Consider the following 22420-nt stretch of genomic DNA (forward strand, 5'->3'; position numbering starts at 1 on the left):
TATTCAGATGGTAGCCAGTTTGACAAAATTGGTGCCCAGTCGGTTGGCTAGCTAGGTCTGACTGAAGATCACTGGATCCAACTGGTTGCCCAGCTAGACTTCCAGTGCATGTGAAGCTGTTTCTTTCATTATTTGCACGTAGTGCAAACCTAGGGAGTTGTCACAGGAGTGAGGATAAAACAATGCAAAGAACACATTCTACTGAACTACAAGTTTAGCTGCTGTCAATAGCTGCTACCAATTTTATCAGTGACAAATTGTGCTTTGGGCACATAAAACACCAGAATTCAGTCAGTGACAAAGACCTACCGAGCAAAAGGGTAGAGGCCTTGCATAAATCTATGAGTGTGGCATAAAGTGTTGCCCATAAAGGTGGTCCACTTGAAAAACAAAGGTACAAATCGTCGTGCCAGTTGGATTTGTGTGAATGAAAGGCTTTGCGAGTTCAGTCCCTTAAAATGGCAAGCACTGAATTTGACAAGTTTATTCCTGCATGACGAAGCAACAGAAAATTGCTACACTGATGCATCCCCCATTTTACTGTGTATTCTCAGTCAATATGTGCTAGCAAATATAGCATCAGTTTTCAAAACAATTGATCTTATCTAACTACGAATATTTCTCACCTCAAGACTAGTGCATTAACAAATTTGACAAGTTTATTCCTGCATGACGAAGCAACAGAAAATTGCTACACTGATGCATCCCCCATTTTACTGTGTATTCTCAGTCAATATGTGCTAGCAAATATAGCATCAGTTTTCAAAACAATTGATCTTATCGAACTACAAATATTTCTCACCTCAAGACTGGTGCTTTAACTGTGCTATTATTTGTTCACCAAGTTGTTTCATGCAACTGCCCATCTGCGCAACATCCAAGTAAGACCAACTTGGCAGATCAAGCCCCGATAAAACCAGCTGGCATTCAGGGTCCCATTAAGGCACTCCTGTTGGTGCCTATAATTGTGAATATTTGAAATTTAAAATAAAAATTGATTATTCGTTGCTGTTAGATTCATATTTGCTTGATAATTCATCATTTGAAATTGTCAAATATTAGTTTTGGGTTCGAATGTATAAAGGATAATTCTGAAAAACTGAACAAACAATTGAGCAAAATCACCCCTAACATTTGTCTCAATGGCACATACAAATTGGACTAACTGTAAATGTCATACCAATTGGCCAGGCAAGGCCAAACAGCGATATTCAAAAGACGAAACGCCATCTATCAACTTGCAACAAAGAGCCATCCAACATATTAGTAATGGTACAACAAAACCAAAACTGCTCACTCAACAGCATAGCTACACGCATGGCTGCTGCTTTCACACTTGTGCTATGGTGTCCTCCCACTGCTATTTGCTGTTTTAAGCGAAGCAAGGAACCCTTGGCAACAACCTAGGACTGCATGCTAGACAGTGGTTGACATGGACTGCTGTTATCCAATAACAGTAGCATTTAACTTGTATCTCATTTCCTTGTGTATTTACTGCGACTATTACACTACCCACGTTCGCAAAAATCTTTCTGAATTATTTTTGACCACGTCCGGTTTGTTTAAATCTGTGTTCAAGGGCAATGCTAGCTTCCACACGAAAATCTGCGCTCGTTAGAATGCACCCATCTACAGTGGACTTTCATATATAACAGACCACGGATATATAACGGACCATATATATATATATATATATAGTCATCACCAGCCTGTTTTATGTCCACTGCAGGACAAAGACCTCTCCCTGCGACCTCCAATTACACCAGTCCTGTGCCAACCGATTTCAAACTGTAAGTAAGCTGGCTTCAGAGGCAGCAATTGAAGTGGGAGGTAAGGCACCAAGGCAACCAATAGGCAAGCTTTCCCAAGTAACAAAAGGACCTAATAAAGAAATGACAAAGAATGAAAGTGTCCGACTCAAGAGATAAGATAGAATTCGTGGAACTGTCAGAATTGATCAACAAGGTGAAAATAAGTGATATTTGAAACTATAACGTGAGAAAGACTGAAGAAGCCGTAAAATATGGACGCAGCCTGAGATCAGCGAGAAAGAAACTTGGCATAGGACAAACCGAGATGTATGCACTGAAAGATAAGCAAGGTAATACCATCAGCAATCTTGAAGATATAGTAAAATAAGTGGAAGAATTCTACATTGACCTGTACAATACCCAGAGGAGTCAGGATACCTCCATTAGGAACAATAATGAACAGAATATAGAAACTCCTCCTATAACTAGCGATGAGGTCAGAAGGGCCTTTCAAGACATGAAACAAGGAAGAGTGGCAGGAGATGGAGTAACAGTCGATTTAATCAAAGATGGAGGAGACATAATGCTTGGGAAACTGGCGGCTCTTTGTACGAAGTGTCTATCGACTGCAAGGGTCCCAGAAAACTGGAAGAATGCAAACATTATACTAATCCCCAAAAAGGGAGATGTTAAAGAATCGAAAAATTATAGGCCCATTAGCTTCCTCCCAGTGTTATATAAAATATTTACCAAAATAATCTGCAATAGAATAAGGGCATATATATATATATATATTTCGTGCACTTTAAGAAACTTTGTGTGACTTCGAAGAATTGTTCTCTGAAGTGACGGCCTTATATGAGAATTTACAAGACCTCATAGTAGGGAACAGTTCAACTTCACAGCCAGAGTCCTCCCCCACCACCAAAAACCTGGCATTTCTCGGTGGTGTAATCTTCCTTCATGTAATTGTCGTATACTTCACTATGACTGATACTACTCCACCTTACCGGAAAAAAAATGCAGCATCTAATTTTTTTCTGCGCGTCCGAGTACAAGTACTCCTGTGCACGACCACTGTTGATACTGATTTCGAATGCATCTGGCTTGTCCTCATTTAGATTACTGAATGAATTATACAAGGTGCCCCAACTATCATGCACCAAGACTTAAAAAGAAGAGCAGTTGTGTTACTCGAAGAAAACCTAGTGCCTATTGCTTCTAGTAGAATGGAGTAGCATCCAGTAATTCCTTTGTTCCTGAAATTTAATTCGACAACTGATATTGCTTATTTAATTTGATAAGTACTGTCCTAATTATTATCAAAGTGTCCATGAGGCAATTGTAGGTACCCCCAAATGACATCAAAGTGCTGCGCTTTCAGCAACGTACTCATTGCGTGCAATTTTTTCTGACTGGCAAACAAACCTTACGAAATATGAAAAATGCCACGTGACTGCACTCCCACCCGTATCATAAAGCAGCAACCTCAAATAAGCTGACTGAAAGCAACTGCATTGCCTGTTGCAAACCCAAAGAGACAGTGCATTGCCTTGATAATGGTACGGAAGGAGCACCAACAGCAGCTTTCATGTTTCACAGCTATTTCTTTTTTATTTTTACGGCACACTTATTATCCATCTCTCAAGGCTGACTGATCACATTAATAACAAAAGCCCCTTGATAATGTGGCCGAAGCGCCGCTCTGACCATACACGAAACGTGAAAAGCAATGTAATAGGCATAGCATGTTTCAAAATCCCGGCTTTGCTCGCACTGCATCGGCAGAATGCTATATTTCATGCCAAAAACTTGCTTTGGACCAAAGCCAATTTAAAGTGACGGTTTTAGTTTTCCCGAGAATGTATATGTGCTGCAAAAACAGGTTCATGCATAGGCTAGGACTCAAAGATTGAGTCCTAAACCGCTGTTTCTGGAAATTGCCGGTTTGTCTCAGGTTTTCATAATTTCTGATGATAATCGAAGCGTTTGGTCCAAAGCCAAAAACTTGCTTTGGACCAAAGCCAATTTGAAGTGACGGTTTGTTTTCACGAGAATGTATATGTGCTGCAAAAACAGGTTCATGCATAGGCTAGGACTCAAAGATTGAGTCCTAAACCGCCGTTTCCCGAAACTGCCAGTTTGTCTCAGGTTTCCATCATTTCTGATGATAATCAAAGCGTTTGGTCTACCGCCACACTTCCATGAATGAAATATATTTGTGGCATTCCTTTTGTTGTCATTTCAGCTCCCAAGGCAAGGATCATTTTTACCTTCTGCTCGTTAGAGAAAGACATGGAGACTGGGACAAAACAAAACGCATTTTTAAACATTTGCACTGACATCAATTTACTTTTGTGGTGATAGGTATTGTGGCAAAAAAAAAAAGAAAGAAAGAAGACCCATCTGTGCACTCTATCTACACTAAGACAACAGCTATCGCAGCTTGTTTACAACTAACGCCAAACATGACGTGTTATTTCGGCTGAGGCGTGGCAGATAAGGCATTAGCTCGGCCACGATTTTCAGCAAAGCTGTATATGTCTAGCCGATTCGACTGTCCATCAGTCTGTTGACTGTACGCCGAAAACTCCTCCGGTGCAACCATACGCAAACGCACAAACACAAACAAAAAGAAGCGAAAGAAAGGCGCGAGATTGGCTTTGAAAGGCGCGAGAGTGACGTTGTTGCTCTCCGTTGCAGTCGAGCAGGCGCGCAGCAGTTTCTCTCCGGCTCCGAAATGGGTAGGTCACACGTCATACGTACTCGTGAGGAGCATGCCACTTTCGATCAGCAACACCGCGAGCTCTCCGGCTACGAAATAGTGGGCCACGCGTCACATGGACTCCTGAACAGCAGGTAGCTTAATACCAGCTACACCACGAGCAGAACCAGAAACGAGGTCGTCTATGCCATCCCGCCGCTGTAGCCCGGGCACAAGAACAGCCTCTTGCAGCAGAGTGCAAGCAGCAACTGCGTACCACGGATCCGGCAGCCTATCAAGCCATCGTTTAATGAACCGTCAGGATTAACCTAGTGATAAACACCGGGGCCACCCGTTTCAACTTCGCTGGTTAACCATCCGTACGGAGTGCTTGGGCGGTGATTTTTTTTTATTTGCTTCATTTCATTCTGGCTAGCTCAGAAGGAGCCTGTTTGAGGGCACTGCTTTATGTTGCGGGTGGGAGCACAGTCATGTCGTGTTCACCATATTTCGCAACGTTTGGTTATGTCAGAAAAAAATTTTACGCAATTAGTACATCGCTGAAAATACGGCAGTTAGATGTCCCTTGGCTGTGCCTACAAATGCCTCATTGACACTTTGATAATTATGATAGTATGTCTCGAGTTAGATAATTAATTACAATTACCTAACTATATCTCAGTAAAGAAAAAATTACTTGCAGATACTCCACTGTACTGGAAACAATATGCACTAGGTTTTCTTTGAGCAACGCAGTCTTTTTTTTTTTTTTAAATCTTGGCGCATCATTGGGACACCCTATATATAAATTTATGGCCTCTGCATGCAAGTGACGTTTCCATACCTAATAAATGTTGTAAATTATTAGAAGTGTTCTTTTAATGCGTCATTGGCTTTGCTTACTAGAAAGAGAAGCAATACTGGTACGCATCATTCATGTGCATTTCACACGCCCTGGATAGAAGTCTCTGCCGAAGAAGTCACTGAAGTCTGCAAGCTTTTTTCAGGGTCAAAGAAGCACGCAAAGCATTTTGAAGCAAGGCAAACATACAGCAATATATTCATTTTCTATGCATAAGCTATCCATACCTTTAGAAGTAATGAACTGGCTACCTCTTTCACCTTAAAAATATAACAAACTTTGTCTTGTGTATGTATTTAAATACATTGTATATGTGCATGGTGTTTACAGTAGAAATTTAAAGCTATGTGGAAGTGAGAAAATACCGACGAGGCAGCCGCCACTGGTACTTCTAATGTGCTTGTTCTCCTATTGTCAGGATTTGCAGAAATAAGCAAAGTATGAATTGAAATCCATGCACGTCCGCACCAACAATGATGCGGAAAGCTATTAGCAACAATAAAATTTTAAGTGAAGAAGTCAAGGCAAGTCGAAAGAAATCTCAAATGGTGTGGGTGACAAAACTGTGGCAGTGACAAGTTAGGTGGAGGGGTAGGCTTCGGTATCGCGGAAGGGGGGGGCTCTCTGTTCGGAGCCCCTTTGTAGTCGGCGCCTACGTTAAACAGACAATGTTTCAACCTTAGTTTGTCCTACCTATTTTACCTTTGTCCTACCTATTCTACCTTTGTTAAAAGCAACAAAGATCGCTTTTAACGGACCACGCTACAATGCTTTATCAGCTACAGCGGATGAAATTAGTGGCAATTTTTGCTCAAGATCGGCATATTAAACAGACTTTAGCAGTATCAACACAGGCTGCCAACCGACTTGCGAGGGTCTGTCGACAACTGCGGCTCTATGTCATGTGCGCAAGGCACGGGGGAGGGGGGGGAGGTCGGGTAGAGAGAGAGAGAGCGGGTTATACTCCGGCGGCTGCTCCTTATGCCACAGCCACTGTATCTTGAAAGCAATCTGTGCTGTGGACAAAGTGCACGCCTGCACGGGCCTCATATTTAAGACCATGTGCAATGTGGACGAAGTGCGCCCAGTGCCGGTAGCTCCACATGCGCTCCACATGTGCGTTGAAGCAAGACAGCATGAAGGTCAATTCGCTCGCAGCTGCAGCTGCGCTTAATTTATTGCAGTCACTGCTTCACCTTTCGGGCAAAACAGCGACTTTTTTGTTTGTTGTTTCTTTGGACGTTCATCACTCATGCTTTGCAATAAAGTTGTTATATATTGGGACCAAAGATTCGGAAGCGAGGCATTTAGAACATTAGGGACTTTGGATAAAACTGATGTGAGATTATTAGGGTTCCTTGTAACGAGAGCAGTCTGCATTTTTGAAAAATGTGTGTTTAACCTACACGCACCTGCCAGCCTGTGAATTCTAAAATTCGTAAAATTCCACAAACATGACAGCAGAGAGAAAAAGGGAGGGGAGTTGCACATTTCCTCTTTTTTTTAAGGAAGCTTTACCTTTGGCGCCAACTTTGATGCTGCTCATTTAAATACATGTAGAATGCAGAAATGCATTTACGAGACCTCTGGACCGATGTGAATGAAATTTATCGCATTTAAGAGAAAAAGTTAAGCTGTAGCGACTATAGCAAGCAGAATTTTGATTAATGTCCTGAATTTTTTTACAAAAATTGCCAAAAATTGGCAAGGCAAAAAAACAAAACAAAATTAAGCAGAGTTTACAAATCTCGAACTCTGCACCAAAAAAAAAAAAAGTCAGTTCTGCAAGCCGCCTCTGTTAGAGCATCTAAAGTGGGCAAGATTAGTATATCAATGTTTATCTTACGTGAAATTCTTACAATGTTCATGAGGGTTTTGTAGAAGTTCTACTCACAATTTGGTGGCGTATTGAAAGACATGCATAATACGCCAATTTTGTTTGCTTTAGAATATTAGGTGCAGTTTACAGAAGTAGTAGGAATAGTAGTAAATGACTTTATTGGGGTCCTGAGGAGCTAGGCGGGGACCTGCTAGGTAGGTCCCTACCCAGCCATTGGCTAGTCCCATGTCGAAACAGAGAGGCCATGCCTCTCTGCTCGTTCATGGGCCCTCTGGACAGCCAGGAGCTGGACGTCTTGTTTTGGTTTTGTGATGGCCTTCGTCCAGTCTTCTTCTCGGTTAAAATCCTGTAACACAGGACGCTGCCAGAGCATGCAACTTAATGAGCTAAATTCAGTGCCACAATCTGGTCAGAGTGGATCAATGTCCGGGTGGAGCATGTTCAGAAAGCCCCTAGAGGTGTAAGACCCCGCTTGGAGCATGCGGAGGGTGCTAGCTTATGGCCTGTTGAGCTTATGATGGGGGGAAAGGAAAACTCTGCCTATTCCCTCTGTAATGAGAGGTGATTTCATGAAAAGTAACTAGAAGATCACTGTGCACAAGCTCTCCCGAACTCACCCGAGACACCATCCCGTCGCGGCATTGGGGTTCAGGTGACCCAGTAATACGCCTGGTCCCATGTGAGCAGGGAACCAGCCTATGTGGTGAACAATGTCAGAGGGGTGTTTGCTGTTCAGAATCCTGGCTGCTGCTTTGGCTGTCAATACTGATGTGAACGCTCCAACGGCTGCTCGGGAGCCTGTGTACACCGCAGTGTGCTTTGAGTCCAGTAATGCGAGAGCTATAGCCGCCTGTTCCGCCACATCGACCGAGGAGGTCTTCAGTGAGGCTGCCGAGAGGAGTTCTCCCCCATCATTGACTATGGCTATGGAGAACTTGTTGGCACTGGCGTGTCGCGCCGCGTCAACAAAGTCTCCGTTCCGGATATGTTCTTTAAGAAAGTTCTAGCCCTCGCGAATCTTTGAGCTTTATTGTGTTGGGGGTGGACATTTCTTGGAAAAGGGTCTACAATAAAGGAGTTCCTTGTTTGAATATGAAGTTGTGTGGTATCTCCCTGATTGAAGCCAGGACGGAAGCCTGCCGCATCCAGCAGTCTTCTGCCTGCTTTGAAGTTTGATAGAGTTTTTCATTGCCATGTTTCGTTTCCTGAAGTTTTAAGATTTTTAATCATTTTTATAAATATATTGGCACCTTAAATAAAATTTGTTTCCAACAGTCACTAGGTTTTATTTTTTTGGTTTTATATGCAACAAACCTATCAGATGTATTATGGTAGTTGCCAAGAAAACTATTTCTTCACTCCCACGTGGTTAGATAGGGGACCCCAAACTAAAGCTTTGTCTTAAAGCTTTGTCTTAAAGCTTGCCCTGAGCACATGCCTTTTCAGGCATACATATATCTGTTACTAAAGGTGATCTACCTTTAGATGCAGTACACAAGCAGCAATGAACTTGGGAAAGCAAATATTGACAAGAAGCAGACTGTTTTTAGATCATGGCGACTTATTCAGTGACCTTAGAGTAGTCAATTTCACTTGCCTCAGGGACTTCTTGAAGCAAGTATTACTTTTGCATCCCTTCCCACCATCAGGAGACTTCCAAAAATAAGTTCAGGGACTGACAAGCGAAGCTTGTTAATGAAGATAAAGTATGTTTTGTAAGACGACAAAATATTAATAAAATTGCAAAACAAGACCAAAATCGAAAACTTTATGAAAAATTCGGGAGAGCAGCAAGTTATGCTACAACTGTGACTTTTTTTATGTGAAGGCACTGCTCATTTTAACAATGTACTTTGGAATGTTTAAGCTTTTTAATAGCTAAAATATATTTTCAAATGAAGTAAGAAGACACCTTATGGGCTACTGCACACATTTCACTCAAAATTTTTTCCAGCGTGAGCAAAACTGAGAGAGACTTCTATGAAGAGGGAGCGATGTTCACAAAAAATTGTATTTCAATTCATATTGAAAAAATAAAGTGCTTTGACACATGTGTAGATGGATTTTGCATCCTTGACGTTTTACCACTACACATATTTGACAGCATACTTTGAGAGCTATGTCAGCAGTGAGTGGGTCAAGTGATCACACGTCTAGATGAGTATGAAAATCTCGAGGTAGGATGAATCAAGCAAGATCTACGTCAATGTCACTAGAACCAATCTCAGTTTCACAGCTTACCTTAAAAACGGTCCAAGTGGCAGTCATGTGGTGTAGCAGCCCCATCAAATGCATATGCCATTACAGTCTACATAAGTACAGCAGAAGAGCTAAAAGCAAAAGGCAACATCACCAGTGCTTCACTCCATCGCTAGTACCGACCACTTCTCATTCCCTTCTGGTGCAGGATGAATAGTCCAGAGAGGAAGTATCCTTGGAGTATCCTTTATTTTTATGTCCACTAAGGACCAATGGCCTCTCCCAATGATCTCCAATTACTCCTGCCTTGAACTAGCCGATACCAAGTTGTGCCTGCAAATTTTCTAATTTCATCACACCACCTAATTCTCTGCCACCTTCGAGTGCACTTCCCTCTCTTGGCACCCATTTGAAACTTCAACAGACCACTGGTTACCTGCCATAGGCATTACATGGCCTGCCCAGCTCCATTTCTTCCTCTTTATGTCAACTAGAATATTGGTTACCCGCCGTTTGCTCTCTGATAAACGCCACTGTTTTCCTGTCACTTAAACTTACACTTTACATCCTCCATTCATTGCACATTGCGTGGTTCTTAACTTTTTCTCAAGCTTCTTGGTTAACGTCCAAGCTTCTGTCCCATACGTCCATACCAGTAGAATACAATGACTGTACACTTCTCAAGGATAATGGTAAGCTCCCGGTCATGATTTGGTAATGCCTGCTGTATACACTTCAACCCATTTTTATTCTTCTGTAAATTTCCTTCTCATGATCAGGTTGCCCTGTAAGTAATTGACCTAAATATACTCTTCCATAGATTCCAAGGGCTGACTTGCAGATCATGAATTCTTTTTCTCTTGATAGGCTATTGAACATTTCCTTGGTCTTCTGCAAATTAATCTTCAACCCTACTCTTATACTTTCTTGGCAAAGGTCCTCAATCATTTGAGGACTCAGTATGACAATTCGCTCAATAAGTTTTTTAGTGGACCCCAAAAGAAAGGTTGCATGATTCGGGAAAACGTAACATCTGGTAGCGCCTGCAACAGAACTAGTTATGAGAGAAAATTTTGCAGATTCCACGCACCATGGAAGCTGGTTATCAACCATTGTTCTGGAGTCTGTAAAGTGTGACCAGACTTATGAACATGCTTGTTTAAAGTGAGCAATTGTGTATGTGACAGCAGCATGTATGTGATGACAGCAGCAAGGCAACAATCGTAATAACCATATTATTACGTCGATGGCATGATGACTGATTTGCTGTACTTAGTTGGTTGGAATTAAACACTACCTCCACTCACCAGCAATAGGCCAGCCCCGTCCAGACAGAGTGGAAAGGATCCCATACACATACAACACTAAAGAACACTCCCTCCACCACACGTGAGACTAATCCATACAGGAACTGCCACATTATTTGTGCCTCCAAGCTAACATGCTCCCCAGCCTCACACTCCTGCACACCGCCTATCCTGCCCACACCAATGCCCCTTCTGTAAAGGACTCTCAAACCACATTCTACATGGGAATTCCCCAAACCAGTTGCCCAACCTTCTGCACAAAAGGGTAAAAAATGCATAAAGAGAAAATCAATGGTTGTGATAAGGCGCAATGCTACTTAACAGGCATTATCACTACTATCCACTATTTTCTTGTCCTGTTGTCTGCACTGTTTGCTATGCTATTAACAAGCTAACTAGCACCAATCTTGTACATTCATACGTCAATACCAGCTTTCCGTTCCAAAAAGAGACAGTCTAGTCCCAGCTTTAGAACATTTCATTTTACCCTTACAACAAGCACATTTTTAGTACTACCATGTTAATGCAGCAATACTAAATTAATACAGAAATGACTCAAAGAAGTAAAAACAATATCTGCAGTCAGCATTGTTAGAGCCACGGACAGCCTAACTCACTGGCAACTTAAATTTAATGCACGTTCACCCAACTTTATTGCCAGTACAGAGCACTTAATGAAAGTGGGCAAATGTGAAACGTTGAACACACATACTTCATGTGAAGCCAAGAAAAGTAGAACACTTGTTAATTAATGGTGGTCCAAAACAAGGGTGCATGACGGGGCTGCACCAGGGAAGGAAAGGCCCATCAGTGAGGGGTGTTGCTCACACATTGGAAATGCATTTCTGAGACACATGAGAAACTAAGTCCAAATTTGTATTCACACAGCAGCAATAAACCACAGATAAACACAGCAATCAGTCATGGTCAAATGGGTACTCGAATGGTTCTGGGGCCTCAGGTTCGTCACCCTCGTCACTCTCTGCAGTGGGGCCTCCAGCTGGAAGAGGAGACGTGCCAACATGAGGGGTAATAAATTAACTTTTTGTCTCTGACATGTCTTGGCTAAGAGCTGTGGCAAGGTAATGTGACTTGTTCACCAAAACCAAAACTGTCATTGCACATTTTGTCATTGTCATTGCACATTGCAATTTATATTTGTTTGTTCTGAACACTAAAATTTGAACCAAAGTGAATTGGTTCAAATTGCCGAATAGCAAAACATTCGCACAAGCCTAGAAAACAACAAGAAACAAGGAAAGAGCAGGGCAAAATTAATCTGCTATTTTCAGTCTTTTTCTTTTGTTTATTGAGAGAACAGCTAGAGCAACCACTATATTAAAAGGAAAGCCTTTTTTCCTTTTTTTTGTGCTAGAAAATAATTTCCCACTAAGGGAATGCAACAACTAATGCAACTTTCTTCCTTGGCAACACGAAGAGGCGTGTGCACAGGAGAGTGGTAGTCAAAGCGATTACGGTTGAACTCACTTGTAGCAACATTCAAGTGGCCAAGAAAATTCCATTGCTATATCTAAAAATTGTTATACCAGGATTGAATGAAAAAGACAGAAGGAACAAGTACCTAAACATTTTAATTAGACAGAAATAAATACAGTTGAACACACTTATAGTATTAACGGTTTAACAATACCTTGATGTAACAATGAGCATGTTACCATGTTCAATGGGTAACATATACTGCTTATTTCAATGTACTCACCACCAGCACCTCTTTCAGTCTACCCTCCACTCCTCTGAGGTCGGTGCTGCTGGCGCCTTCAATTCGAGTTCCAGAAGGGTGGAAGGGAGACAAAAGAGAGGCGTGTGGTGCTGCATGCATGTAACACAGGCAGGTGCAGCGGCTCGCATTTTTTTTTTTCTTTTGACGCAAACACCCAGTGGCCAGATGTAATTGTTATAACCGATAACATGGCACGGGAACATTGTAGTAAGTGGTTTATTTTATTATACAACAGACACAAGTTCACGGTGCTGCGGCTGCTCACTCTTATATCCAATATACTATTGTTAAAACCGATACTGTTATAAGTGGGTTCAACTGTACTGTTATTACGCGTGGTGATGTACTACAGATTACATGTGTATATATTGTATTGAACATTCTTTACATGACTGAAAGCACATAAAATTTATGAAACATGTCACAACTTGTCTTTCAGTATGTGCAAGAGCCATGCATGCACAGCAGTTGACTGATACTTTTTTAGGCTCATTTGCTCATTCGACTCTGGAGGACTATATAGGGTGTAATGGCTATCGAAAATTCGGATTATGTGCAATGACTTATTAGATTTTTCACACAAAATTTATGTACACCGTGCTGCAAATATTGCTGTTGTAAAAGGCAAAACTATAGCTGCATTTCTTCTGATAGAGAAGTCTGTCAACTCTCCGAGAATCAGCTAATTAAGCATAACAGGAAAGCAATTTTCATTGAGTCAACACCAAATGCAGTAACTTTCAATTGAGTGTTCTACAAAAAATTTTCCGGAATTTTATTTTGTAGCAGCATTTGAGCTTTGTAAGCCAGAATTTTTATAAGAGTGACCGTTCTGGCTATCATGCTATCACACTCTAGGGAGATCAAGTCAGCTATAATGTGCAATTAATTACATGCTACAGAGAATGGTCAAGAAGAAAAACGTCGCAGATTGTCACAAGCCCCTCAGTCGATTTGTAGGGCAAGTAATGTGCAGTCAGGTAAGCTTGCGAATTCTGACCTCTGCTGTATCCTCGCATGACAATCAATCAATTGAATGTTACCGAATGCAAAAAATATGTGACAAATGAAAAATTAATGCAAGTTTTGTTCATTCCATATTCACATTAACTTTCTTTCTTAAAGTTAGTTTCTTTGGAAAGCTAAATTTTTCAAATGCTTTCAGAGCCACCCATAGGTTAAAGAAGTTTGTTTGGTTTCTGTAACCAAATGAAAGCACACTTTCCGTGCCAAATAACGCGTCAACCGTTTGCAGTTATGTGTTGCGCAAAAAATACTGGCTCCTGTCAGATGTTCGGAAGCACCCAACATGCGTGTGCTTACTGCGACAACGTTCAGAAACTTATTCCACTATTGATAATTTCACTCCACAGCTTCTGTATACGAGGACAGCACAGTTTAGTGGCACACACGTCCTATTAGAATGTGCATTATCAACGATTGCATCATTTTCTTTGCGTACACTTTATGGAAAGAATTTGCATGAGTTTAGTGAAGATGAAGATGATTTAGTGCTGAGGAGGAATAGATTCCGCCTTGAGGCGACAAGCAAACATTCTTAGTTCAGAGCACTGAAGAAGAAAGTGACGATGAGGATCCCCGAGAAAACGATTCCTGCGATAATTATTCATTACGTGATGCTGACTGGAGAATGTAAGCGTATGAGAGCCTCAGGCATAATAAAATTTTCTTGACATTACTCACTATGTATTTGTTCATATAAGAGCTTTCTGCACGGCATCCAAAGCACTAAAAATAGTTCCTGACCAGAACCACCATACAATGGGAAAATGCTTGTCACTGGAAACATTTAAAGAGGCCTTACCTGAGACAGGCTCTACCAATTCTTCCTCTTCACTTGACTTTGTGTCTGTCACCATGATAATGCCACCAATAGTGATCTGCAGCAGAAACCAAAAACTTTGTGAGGAAATCAGAATGGCACAGTGCTTATCTACTTGATGGCACAATTCACAAAGTTGCACTTTCAGTCCCAGTAGTCAAATTTCATCATAACAAAAATGGTTACGTTGAACCACTGGATATAACAAAATAGTTGTAATTTTATGCATTCAAAAGTTAATTTTAAGAAAGCAAAGGCTTTGTATAAATAAACATAATGAATCCTTTTTAGTTCAGAAATAAGGTTTACTGGTCATTTTTCACCAATTTGCACCACATCTGGTTGTATGTGAAAGTCCTAGTAATTGGTCAAATAAGTGGTTAAAAAATTTTGTGAGCAGTAGGCCACCTGGCAACCCAAGACAGGTCGCAAAAACAACAAACAGCCCTATCTAATGCATTTTGTGTCATATTTCTACATGAAGCACCTCAGTGCGAAAATCAGCGCTGAAAGTAGATAAAAACTGACATTTTGGTGTGTTTGTCATGTTTCTTCTTTATTTCTTCAAAAAATTTGCACCATGTATTGAAGCATGGGAACTTTTATTGTAAAGTAAACCTCTAGGGCAGTCAGGTGAAATTCATTACAATGCATAAATCAATGGTCATTTTTCTAGTAGAAGATAATCAATTTGGCAAATTTTCATCAATATTTGCAGCTCTTAAACCACTTTTCCAATCGAAGTTGCCAATACACACCACTACGTATTGAAGACAAACCTACTTGTTTTACCACATCAGGTTGTGCAGCATTACACACTAAAATACCTTTTATATTATTTTTCTTGTTTGTTTGCTTCTAAAGTTCAATCAAGTATTAATAAGTTCATTCAATGTTAAAGTATGTTCTTAATAAGTTCGTTCAATGTTAAAGTATGTTCTTAATAAGTTCGTTCAATGTTCAAGTTTGTTCAAGTTACAGTTTGCTCAAGTATGTTCCACAAACTTCAGCAAGCTATAGAAGCATGTCATGTGACAAGAAATTTTGTTTTTTTTCATAAAACATATACTGGGAAATCACTGAGCAAAGTAGCAGATAAAGATGATATTTTACAAGAAAATCACAAATGGTCAAGCAACATGTCTGGCACACTGGCATGAAATGATCCACATTGGACTCTTCTCCAGCCTAGGGGCAGGTGTCGGAGCAATGCATTCTGGCATGCGGCAGTTTTCAAAAGAAGGGAACTGATGCACCTTAACAGCTATAGAAGGCGACTTGATGTGTCAAGCCTTGAAGAGAACATGCTTATTTTTTTATGCAAGAGGTCACGTGCATATGCCTTTACGGAAACAGTGTCATTTTCATTGAGAACTTGGCCCCACAAGATATACATGGCGCTGAGGTGGCCCATAAATGGCCATTAAATTACAGTTAGCTTCTTTGGAACTTTTGTTACCATGTTACATGTACCTTGTTAGATCTGCCGTAAAGAGTCCAGTAACAAGTAATGAAAAGTGGCAACTCACATCCTTGATCGGCCGATAGCGTGAGCCTTCAGGCATGGTAAGCACCTTCAGTTGTGGTTTCACTACTCTTGCTGGATTGGAGAGGAGCTCAAAGTTAGGCTCTGGTTTGGCCTTGGCTTCAGGCTTTGCTTCCGCCTTTGCTTCAGATTTGGCTTCAGATTTCGCTTCAGACTTGGCTTCAGACTTGGCTTCCGCCTTGGCTTCAGTGCTAGCAGGAGCCTCAGTGCCTTCCTTTTTAGCCTCTTCCGTGCCAGCAGCCGGTGCCTCCTCCTTCTTTGCTGCTGCTGTGTTCGTGGCAGGTTCTTCATCCACTTCCATGGTCTCGGGTGTTGCCACAGGCGTGGGCGATTCTTTGCCAGAGCTGTGTGCCTCACGGCGGCGTGCCTTGGCTGTGATGGAGAGCACCGCCGTGGTAACCTTCTCGCGCTCCCGCTCCTTCTTCTCCTCCAGTGGTGGTGGGTAGGCAAAGGTTGAGGGTTTGGCCCCCGACCGAATCTGCAGCCGCGGCATGTGCAGCTCCCCCGTCAGGGCAACCAGACAGGTGGGGCTCAGGGCCAGCGACAGGAAGTGTGCCAGAGGGAACCAGTACCTGAACAAAAATGATACTCGGCTGCACTCCTGGGCTGGGCATATGTGCCAAGGCAGTTTCAGGAAAAGGAACTAGTATTCTTATTAAAAAAATGGGTTTGTAGCAGCTGACAATAGACAAGAGCAACAGTGAATGCTGCTGCACCTGGTTTTCTTGGTAGTTTTGCATCAAATACTACCCCCATGAATACTTATTTTAAAGGTTTCTTCCTTTTTTATGTATCGATTGCTACTGTACTACAACAGAGCTGAAAAGCATAAGCAAAACAAAAGCGCTGACAGTTTGCACATGTGTAGGAGCCTACAGCCAGGTTGTTTTAAACAGAATATCATGTCCCAGGCGTGCGACTGCTAGAACATTTTTTGAAGCCCCTTTTGGAGGAGCATATTTTATATCTAAAGCAGGTAAACTGGGGAAGGAATTTGCATTTGCAGCAGGACATTCCAAATCTGGAACGGTGTAATAAAATCATAGATCGCAATTTTGCATTGCAAATTTTACAGTACATGCATTACTTTTTTAGGACTAACTCCTTCAGTGTGCTCCATGTTTTGGAACAGCCCGCCCGCAGCAAATCGCAAATGTAGTACCTTGCAGCAACTGACGCAGCAGTTCCGCCATTGTGAATACTTAAAGAATGAGTTTTCCTGAAGTTCTGTAGATGACACGATTTGATCTGATAATTATGGTCCTTCGTTTTGAGCTAAAGCTTGATAATTCTAAAATTTTTGCACCTCAAACAAGTTTTATGAAAACCAGGTGAAACCAGATTTCCCCCCCACAGTTCTAACCTTTCATAACGGGTAAAAATACATGGAGATGTTCAAAAGATGCATGTTATTATCTCTATGCCACCATTCTGGGATAGAAACAAACAATGGAATCTCATAGTAAAGCTGTGTGCTTATTTGCTGCAAGATCGAACTACAGGTGGCAGCACTGCTGCTGCTGATAGGTGATGTGGATAGGTGGCCAACAACACGCATTGAAGTGTACACAGCAGCGTTCTGTAAACGATTTGGCCCAGTTTTCTGATAATAAAAAGTGCTAACGGCACTTAATTGATCTTATACGGTTGCCCTCGAATGGCTCATTCTTTAACGAAATGCGCATAGCATTTATATTTACTTGAAAGAAGCACAAACAATCATTCAACGGGAGCTGGCACTCAGCCACACAGTTTCTGTTTCAGTACTTGGTACTTTTTGCGCATTTTTTGCTTACATTTCACCTACGCTGTTAATATTGTTGCGCAAGTTAATTATACATCACTCTGTGAGTATGCCTATATTCCAGTACAATGCAAGTAGCAACTTAATGGCTAATTGTACGCATACATCTCCATTTTTTTATTAGCTGTGAAATTCAAACATTTAATGAGTTCAATTAAGGAAGCTAGGCTACTGTGAGTGATAGTACATTGATAGGATCATCAGGTTGCTTCACATGAGATCACCTTTATCGCCCTTGCACGGTTATGTACACAATAGTAATGCAACAAAGTTGTAATTATTTGAGGAGCTAAATCACTAGGTCGTTTTATAGACCTTCTTCACTGTGATCTCATGGGTGCTGTCATGTTCGATCAAGTGGTGATGCATCCATTGCTTGCCGTGTTTATTTTATGATGGACTTCATGATGCACCAGAGCGGCTAAGTAAGGCTCTGTTTCAACAGATGTCGTAGACAGTGACTAGGTGGACAACAAGAAGCTCTCTTCACAGCTTCAGAGGGTACGTGAGCGCTTTGAAGCAAGGAACTTACTATGCCAGGAAGCGGCACTGCTCTCTTTGTCACTGTGTAATGAGTGATAATCAGTCTTTCAGCTGTCCTGGGGTTCTTTGGAAGTTAGCGATACAGCGCTGGCACATGAGAAATTTTTTATCCTTGAGGAAAGCCATGGATTGTGAAGGGCCAGCAACACAGGCAGTTCTTGTGTAGCAGCAGTTTGAGAACTTGGCCACACAGATTCATTCAATTCCTTAATATGCCAGTCACTCTTTTGCAGCCATCTACCACGTCTTCCCTCTACCATTCCACATTTTGCAACAGGAATGGAACACAGTGCGTAAGCAAGCAACCAGTTGCATTTCTGACAGCTCATCACACAGTAGCAGGGCAGAAGTGGTAATGATTTCGCAATTGTGTGCTTTTGCTTGAGGCAACGTGCAGTGCATAAAGTGCCGTTGTTTTGGAAAATAACGACACTCTTAGATATTTGCCACCACACCCTTACCACTGCCGCTTTGCTTTTTCCTTCTCGCTGTCACCGCGTGCTGATTGGCTGCAGCGCATGAAATTGCCCTATCAGCTGACCCTTACATCAAGACGACGTCATGGAACTTGCTTTAGCTATTTTTACCTTTTTCAGGCAGCCATTCACATGCCCCGTGTTGATTGTGCTGCCATGGCATACGTGCATTTTGCAAGTGAGCTTCATTTCCTGGAAGAATGCTTGGCTGCTGCGCTTTTCAATGCAGCAGCAGGCAGACAAAAGGGCTAACATTGTTAACAATCGCCAGAAGAAAACAGGACATTGTGAAGTGAAAACAATGGCTGCACAACATCGGAATACTTCGCACCTTCGAAAAACACCGTTCTTTGCAGCGCAAGTGTTGTACTTCTCTTAATACTTGCAGGCAAAGTTGCATGAAGATTTTTATAATATCTTCAAGTCAGACTGTGTTAAATTCATGTTAGTGAAGCAGTGCACTGCACATTTAGCGCGTCTAAAACATGTTGCTAACTTATTTTTTATAAGTGTATGCGCATCACAATACAGTGCATTTTCTTTTCATGTTCGCAACATTTTAAGCTATACTACATCGTTTACAATGTTGTGCCTGTGGCTCAGCATTCGCTTAAATAATTATGCATCTTGTAAGCCGATCTTAGAACAGGTTAGTCATAAATAAAAGTTATACTTTGTGTGTGTGTCTATAATGTTTCCAGTGAGTAGTTTGTGTTTTTGCTTGCATTTTTTCCAAAAAATGAAGATCTCCACAAAAGTTTATTGGTCGGCTCTTTTATAACAGTGCAGTGAGCTTTCATGTATGGTGTTAGTTCACTAGGCACACTACAATGCGCACATTTTTAGCACAAGTTAAATTTCGTGTTCATAAAAATTGTACTGGCATGCCCTTGGAGGCTGCTTTTATCTCAAGATTATGTTAAGTAAAATTTCAGGTCACAATAACTACTTCGAGGCTAATGTCCAAGATCATTTTATCAATAAATAGCATACCAGTCGCAAATGTTTAATCATGCCTGCAAATATTTGAACCATCTTTTTCATTATTTAATACTCGCATTCCTAGAAGCTCAACAGTTTCATAGAGATAAGTATCAGAAATTCTGGAAGACCGGCAGCGAATGGCTTGAATAAAAAAAAGTTACGCATAAGAAATGGTTTCCTCTCAAATGAAATAATGTTAAGTTCTTACGCAGGAACTTGAGAATGTCGCCCAATTTTTCGTACGAATGCTGTACACGGCCACCTTTCTGTCTGTGACGTTCCGAACGAAACACAAAAACAAAATCACTAAACAGCTAATTAAACATATGTTGGCATCTGCCATGCACTAAGCAGTCAGCAATACGAAAGAAAATTGCTTAATTGGTGTGCTTTATTCACGACTTGTCACAATTTTTTTTTTTCATATTTTAGGGTTTTACGTGCCAAAACCACTTTCGGATTATGAGGCACGCCGTAGTGGAGGACTCCGGAAATTTCGACCACCTGGGGTTCTTTAACGTGCACCTAAATCTAAGTACACGGGCGTTTTCACATTTCGTCCCCATCGAAATGCGGCCGCCATGGCCGTTGTCACAAAATATGAGCTACGCACATTGCATTTGGCCCCGTATTTCTGGCAAAATGTACATGTTGCATGCTGTCGGTTTATTGTGAAGCGTTGTAAGCAAAGTTCAAGCACGTGCATTGCTTCCTTTTTTCACTCTTCACAAAAGCCCAGAATGTGTCTCGCGTAGTGGCACTAGCCCAAGTGCTTTCAGTGCACTTGATAGAGGCAGATTTACTGTAGGAAACCATCACATATATTCCTGCTTATCTTTCTCAAGCTTTTTTAAAGCCAACATATGAAAGGATAGCATTACTTGTCTGCACTGCTTAAATTTTCTGCATACCGCACTACATTCCACCATGGATGGCCAAAGTGGCATTGACATGGAGAGCAAGACTGAAATATAGCTCGATAGCCACATCTTAAAGCACTTCCGCTAGTTTATCTCGGAGCCTTTCTTGCAATTATTTCTCATCACAACCCGTTGGAAGGTGTGGGGAGCACCTGCTCCCATTTCCTCCAGCGTACTCGTGTCGTCGTCCCATTCGCACGTGGCGGACGTGTCGAGCCGGCGTAGACACCGGAGAGAGGCACTACGCGCCCTCCCATTTTCCGTCCTCTTGTGACGCGCGTACCCCTTTGCTCCCACATGACTCGCGGGAAAAGGAGATGTATCCGGCAGGCGAGGAGCAACTCCCCTCACAAAAGATAAAAAGGCATAAAAGTGCGCCACCACAGGAGACCCTCTCTCTCTGACACCCGACTCCTAAGCTGCCAGACTGGATCACCTGCCGCAACCCGTGAGTGACCTCGTTCGCCTGACTACCCCAGACAACAAGGCAAACCTATTTATTACTTATTACAGAGAGGACTTCCCTCTACCAGTGTTCTTTATTGCTGGTAGCAATAAACGTTGTTACAGTAGACACTGCTGGTTCCCCTTTTCGTTCAAACCCGACATAGCCGCGCTTCCCGCGCAACGGGTTGGGGAGTATTACGGAGCGACTCTGAGGCTAGATCCGGAGCTCGCCTTCAGCCTAAGCCGCATGTAGAATGGAACCCCCACAAAGTTTACCATGGTCGTAGTACCAGTGTCATTAGGCGATAAATTTCCCTTTATAATGCTTCAAATGGCTGAAACAAGCATGCGCATTGATTCTTCTGCGGCACCCGGCGGCTGCTGGCAGGAAAACCTTGATGTGTGCAGCGCACCAACCCGTGGGAGAGTGAAATTTGAGGAGAATTGAGGAGGAAAGCATGCACGCGAAGGTGAGTGTCACTACTTTCTAGAGTAGAGGGGTTTTAGCAGTGCGCCGCCACAATCGCCATCTCGTTCCTCTCAAGCAAACTACTCTGCGAAAAGGGCCTATTGCAATTCATAATGGCAATCCACCTTTTTCATTTGCCTGTGCTTTACTTTCCTTTTGAAACGTTTTCAGCATGCTGCTGAAAACGTTTTGGAAGGGTGCCGGGGCTTTCGCCAGTTGATTTGTGTACCTGCGCCCACATTGAGTGCATGTTGGTTGTGCATATTGTCGATTGCAAATAGCTTCTTCAATGGCGTCTTCGGGGCAGCATGTCATTCCTGGAAGCCATGTAGCATTCACCAACTACTGGGCGAGCAGGCCTGAGTGCACTGTTGTGCAAACAGAGCAGCTGATAAAGGCCTCCAGAGTAATCTCTGGAGTGCCAAAGCAGTTCTCAGTTGCAAGTGCCAAGCTTTCCAACTCTTTGTTGCAGCAGCACATACTATGGCTCACAATGCTCCACGCAATTGCCTCCTTTAGTAGATGCCTGTGAAATTGCGCATGCTTCCAGCACAACAGGCCTGCACTCAGTTGTGAACAAGCGTCATGCGATGGCATTCACGACCAAAACTGTCATCAATGGCGTTGGGTGGGACCAACGGCTGGTGACCCAGCGCACGGTGTTTATGTGGTCGGTACAGTCGAACCCGCCTATAGCGAACCTATTTACATCGAATTACTCTATATATCGAACAATTTCTGGTCACGGTATAGACGTTTCGATCGCGGTATAGGGCAAGGAGGATAGGGCGCGCGGCGAGCCTTTCCTCCTCTCTGGCTTGGGTGATCCGGCATGGCGCTGCTTGAAAGTATTGCTGTCGCATGCTGTGGAACGATTTCGGAATGTTTTAGATCGTACTTTGTGAAATTTACGCCATGTCTGTTCATATAAGGTCGCTAGAGAAGCCTTTCGGTGCATCGGTAACTACAGTAGGCAGAAATATG

The 22420-nt window shown here is 42.2% G+C and overlaps 1 protein-coding gene across 1 annotated transcript in view; it reads right to left on the minus strand.

Moving 5' to 3' along the window:
* Window positions 1–11522: 11522 nt before the first annotated feature.
* Window positions 11523–22420, minus strand: part of Rpn2 (Regulatory particle non-ATPase 2) — a 106994-nt gene continuing 96096 nt past the window's right edge. Inside the window, exons 23-25 of the mRNA XM_070531577.1 lie at window positions 15777–16365; window positions 14230–14305; window positions 11523–11663 (exon numbers count right to left, since the gene is read on the minus strand). Coding sequence (XP_070387678.1) covers window positions 11581–11663; window positions 14230–14305; window positions 15777–16365 — 748 coding nt within the window. The 3' untranslated portion in view covers window positions 11523–11580. The remainder of the gene's footprint in view (window positions 11664–14229; window positions 14306–15776; window positions 16366–22420) is intronic.

Source organism: Dermacentor albipictus, chromosome 1 (assembly GCF_038994185.2).
Source record: "Dermacentor albipictus isolate Rhodes 1998 colony chromosome 1, USDA_Dalb.pri_finalv2, whole genome shotgun sequence".
NCBI lineage: Eukaryota > Metazoa > Arthropoda > Arachnida > Ixodida > Ixodidae > Dermacentor > Dermacentor albipictus.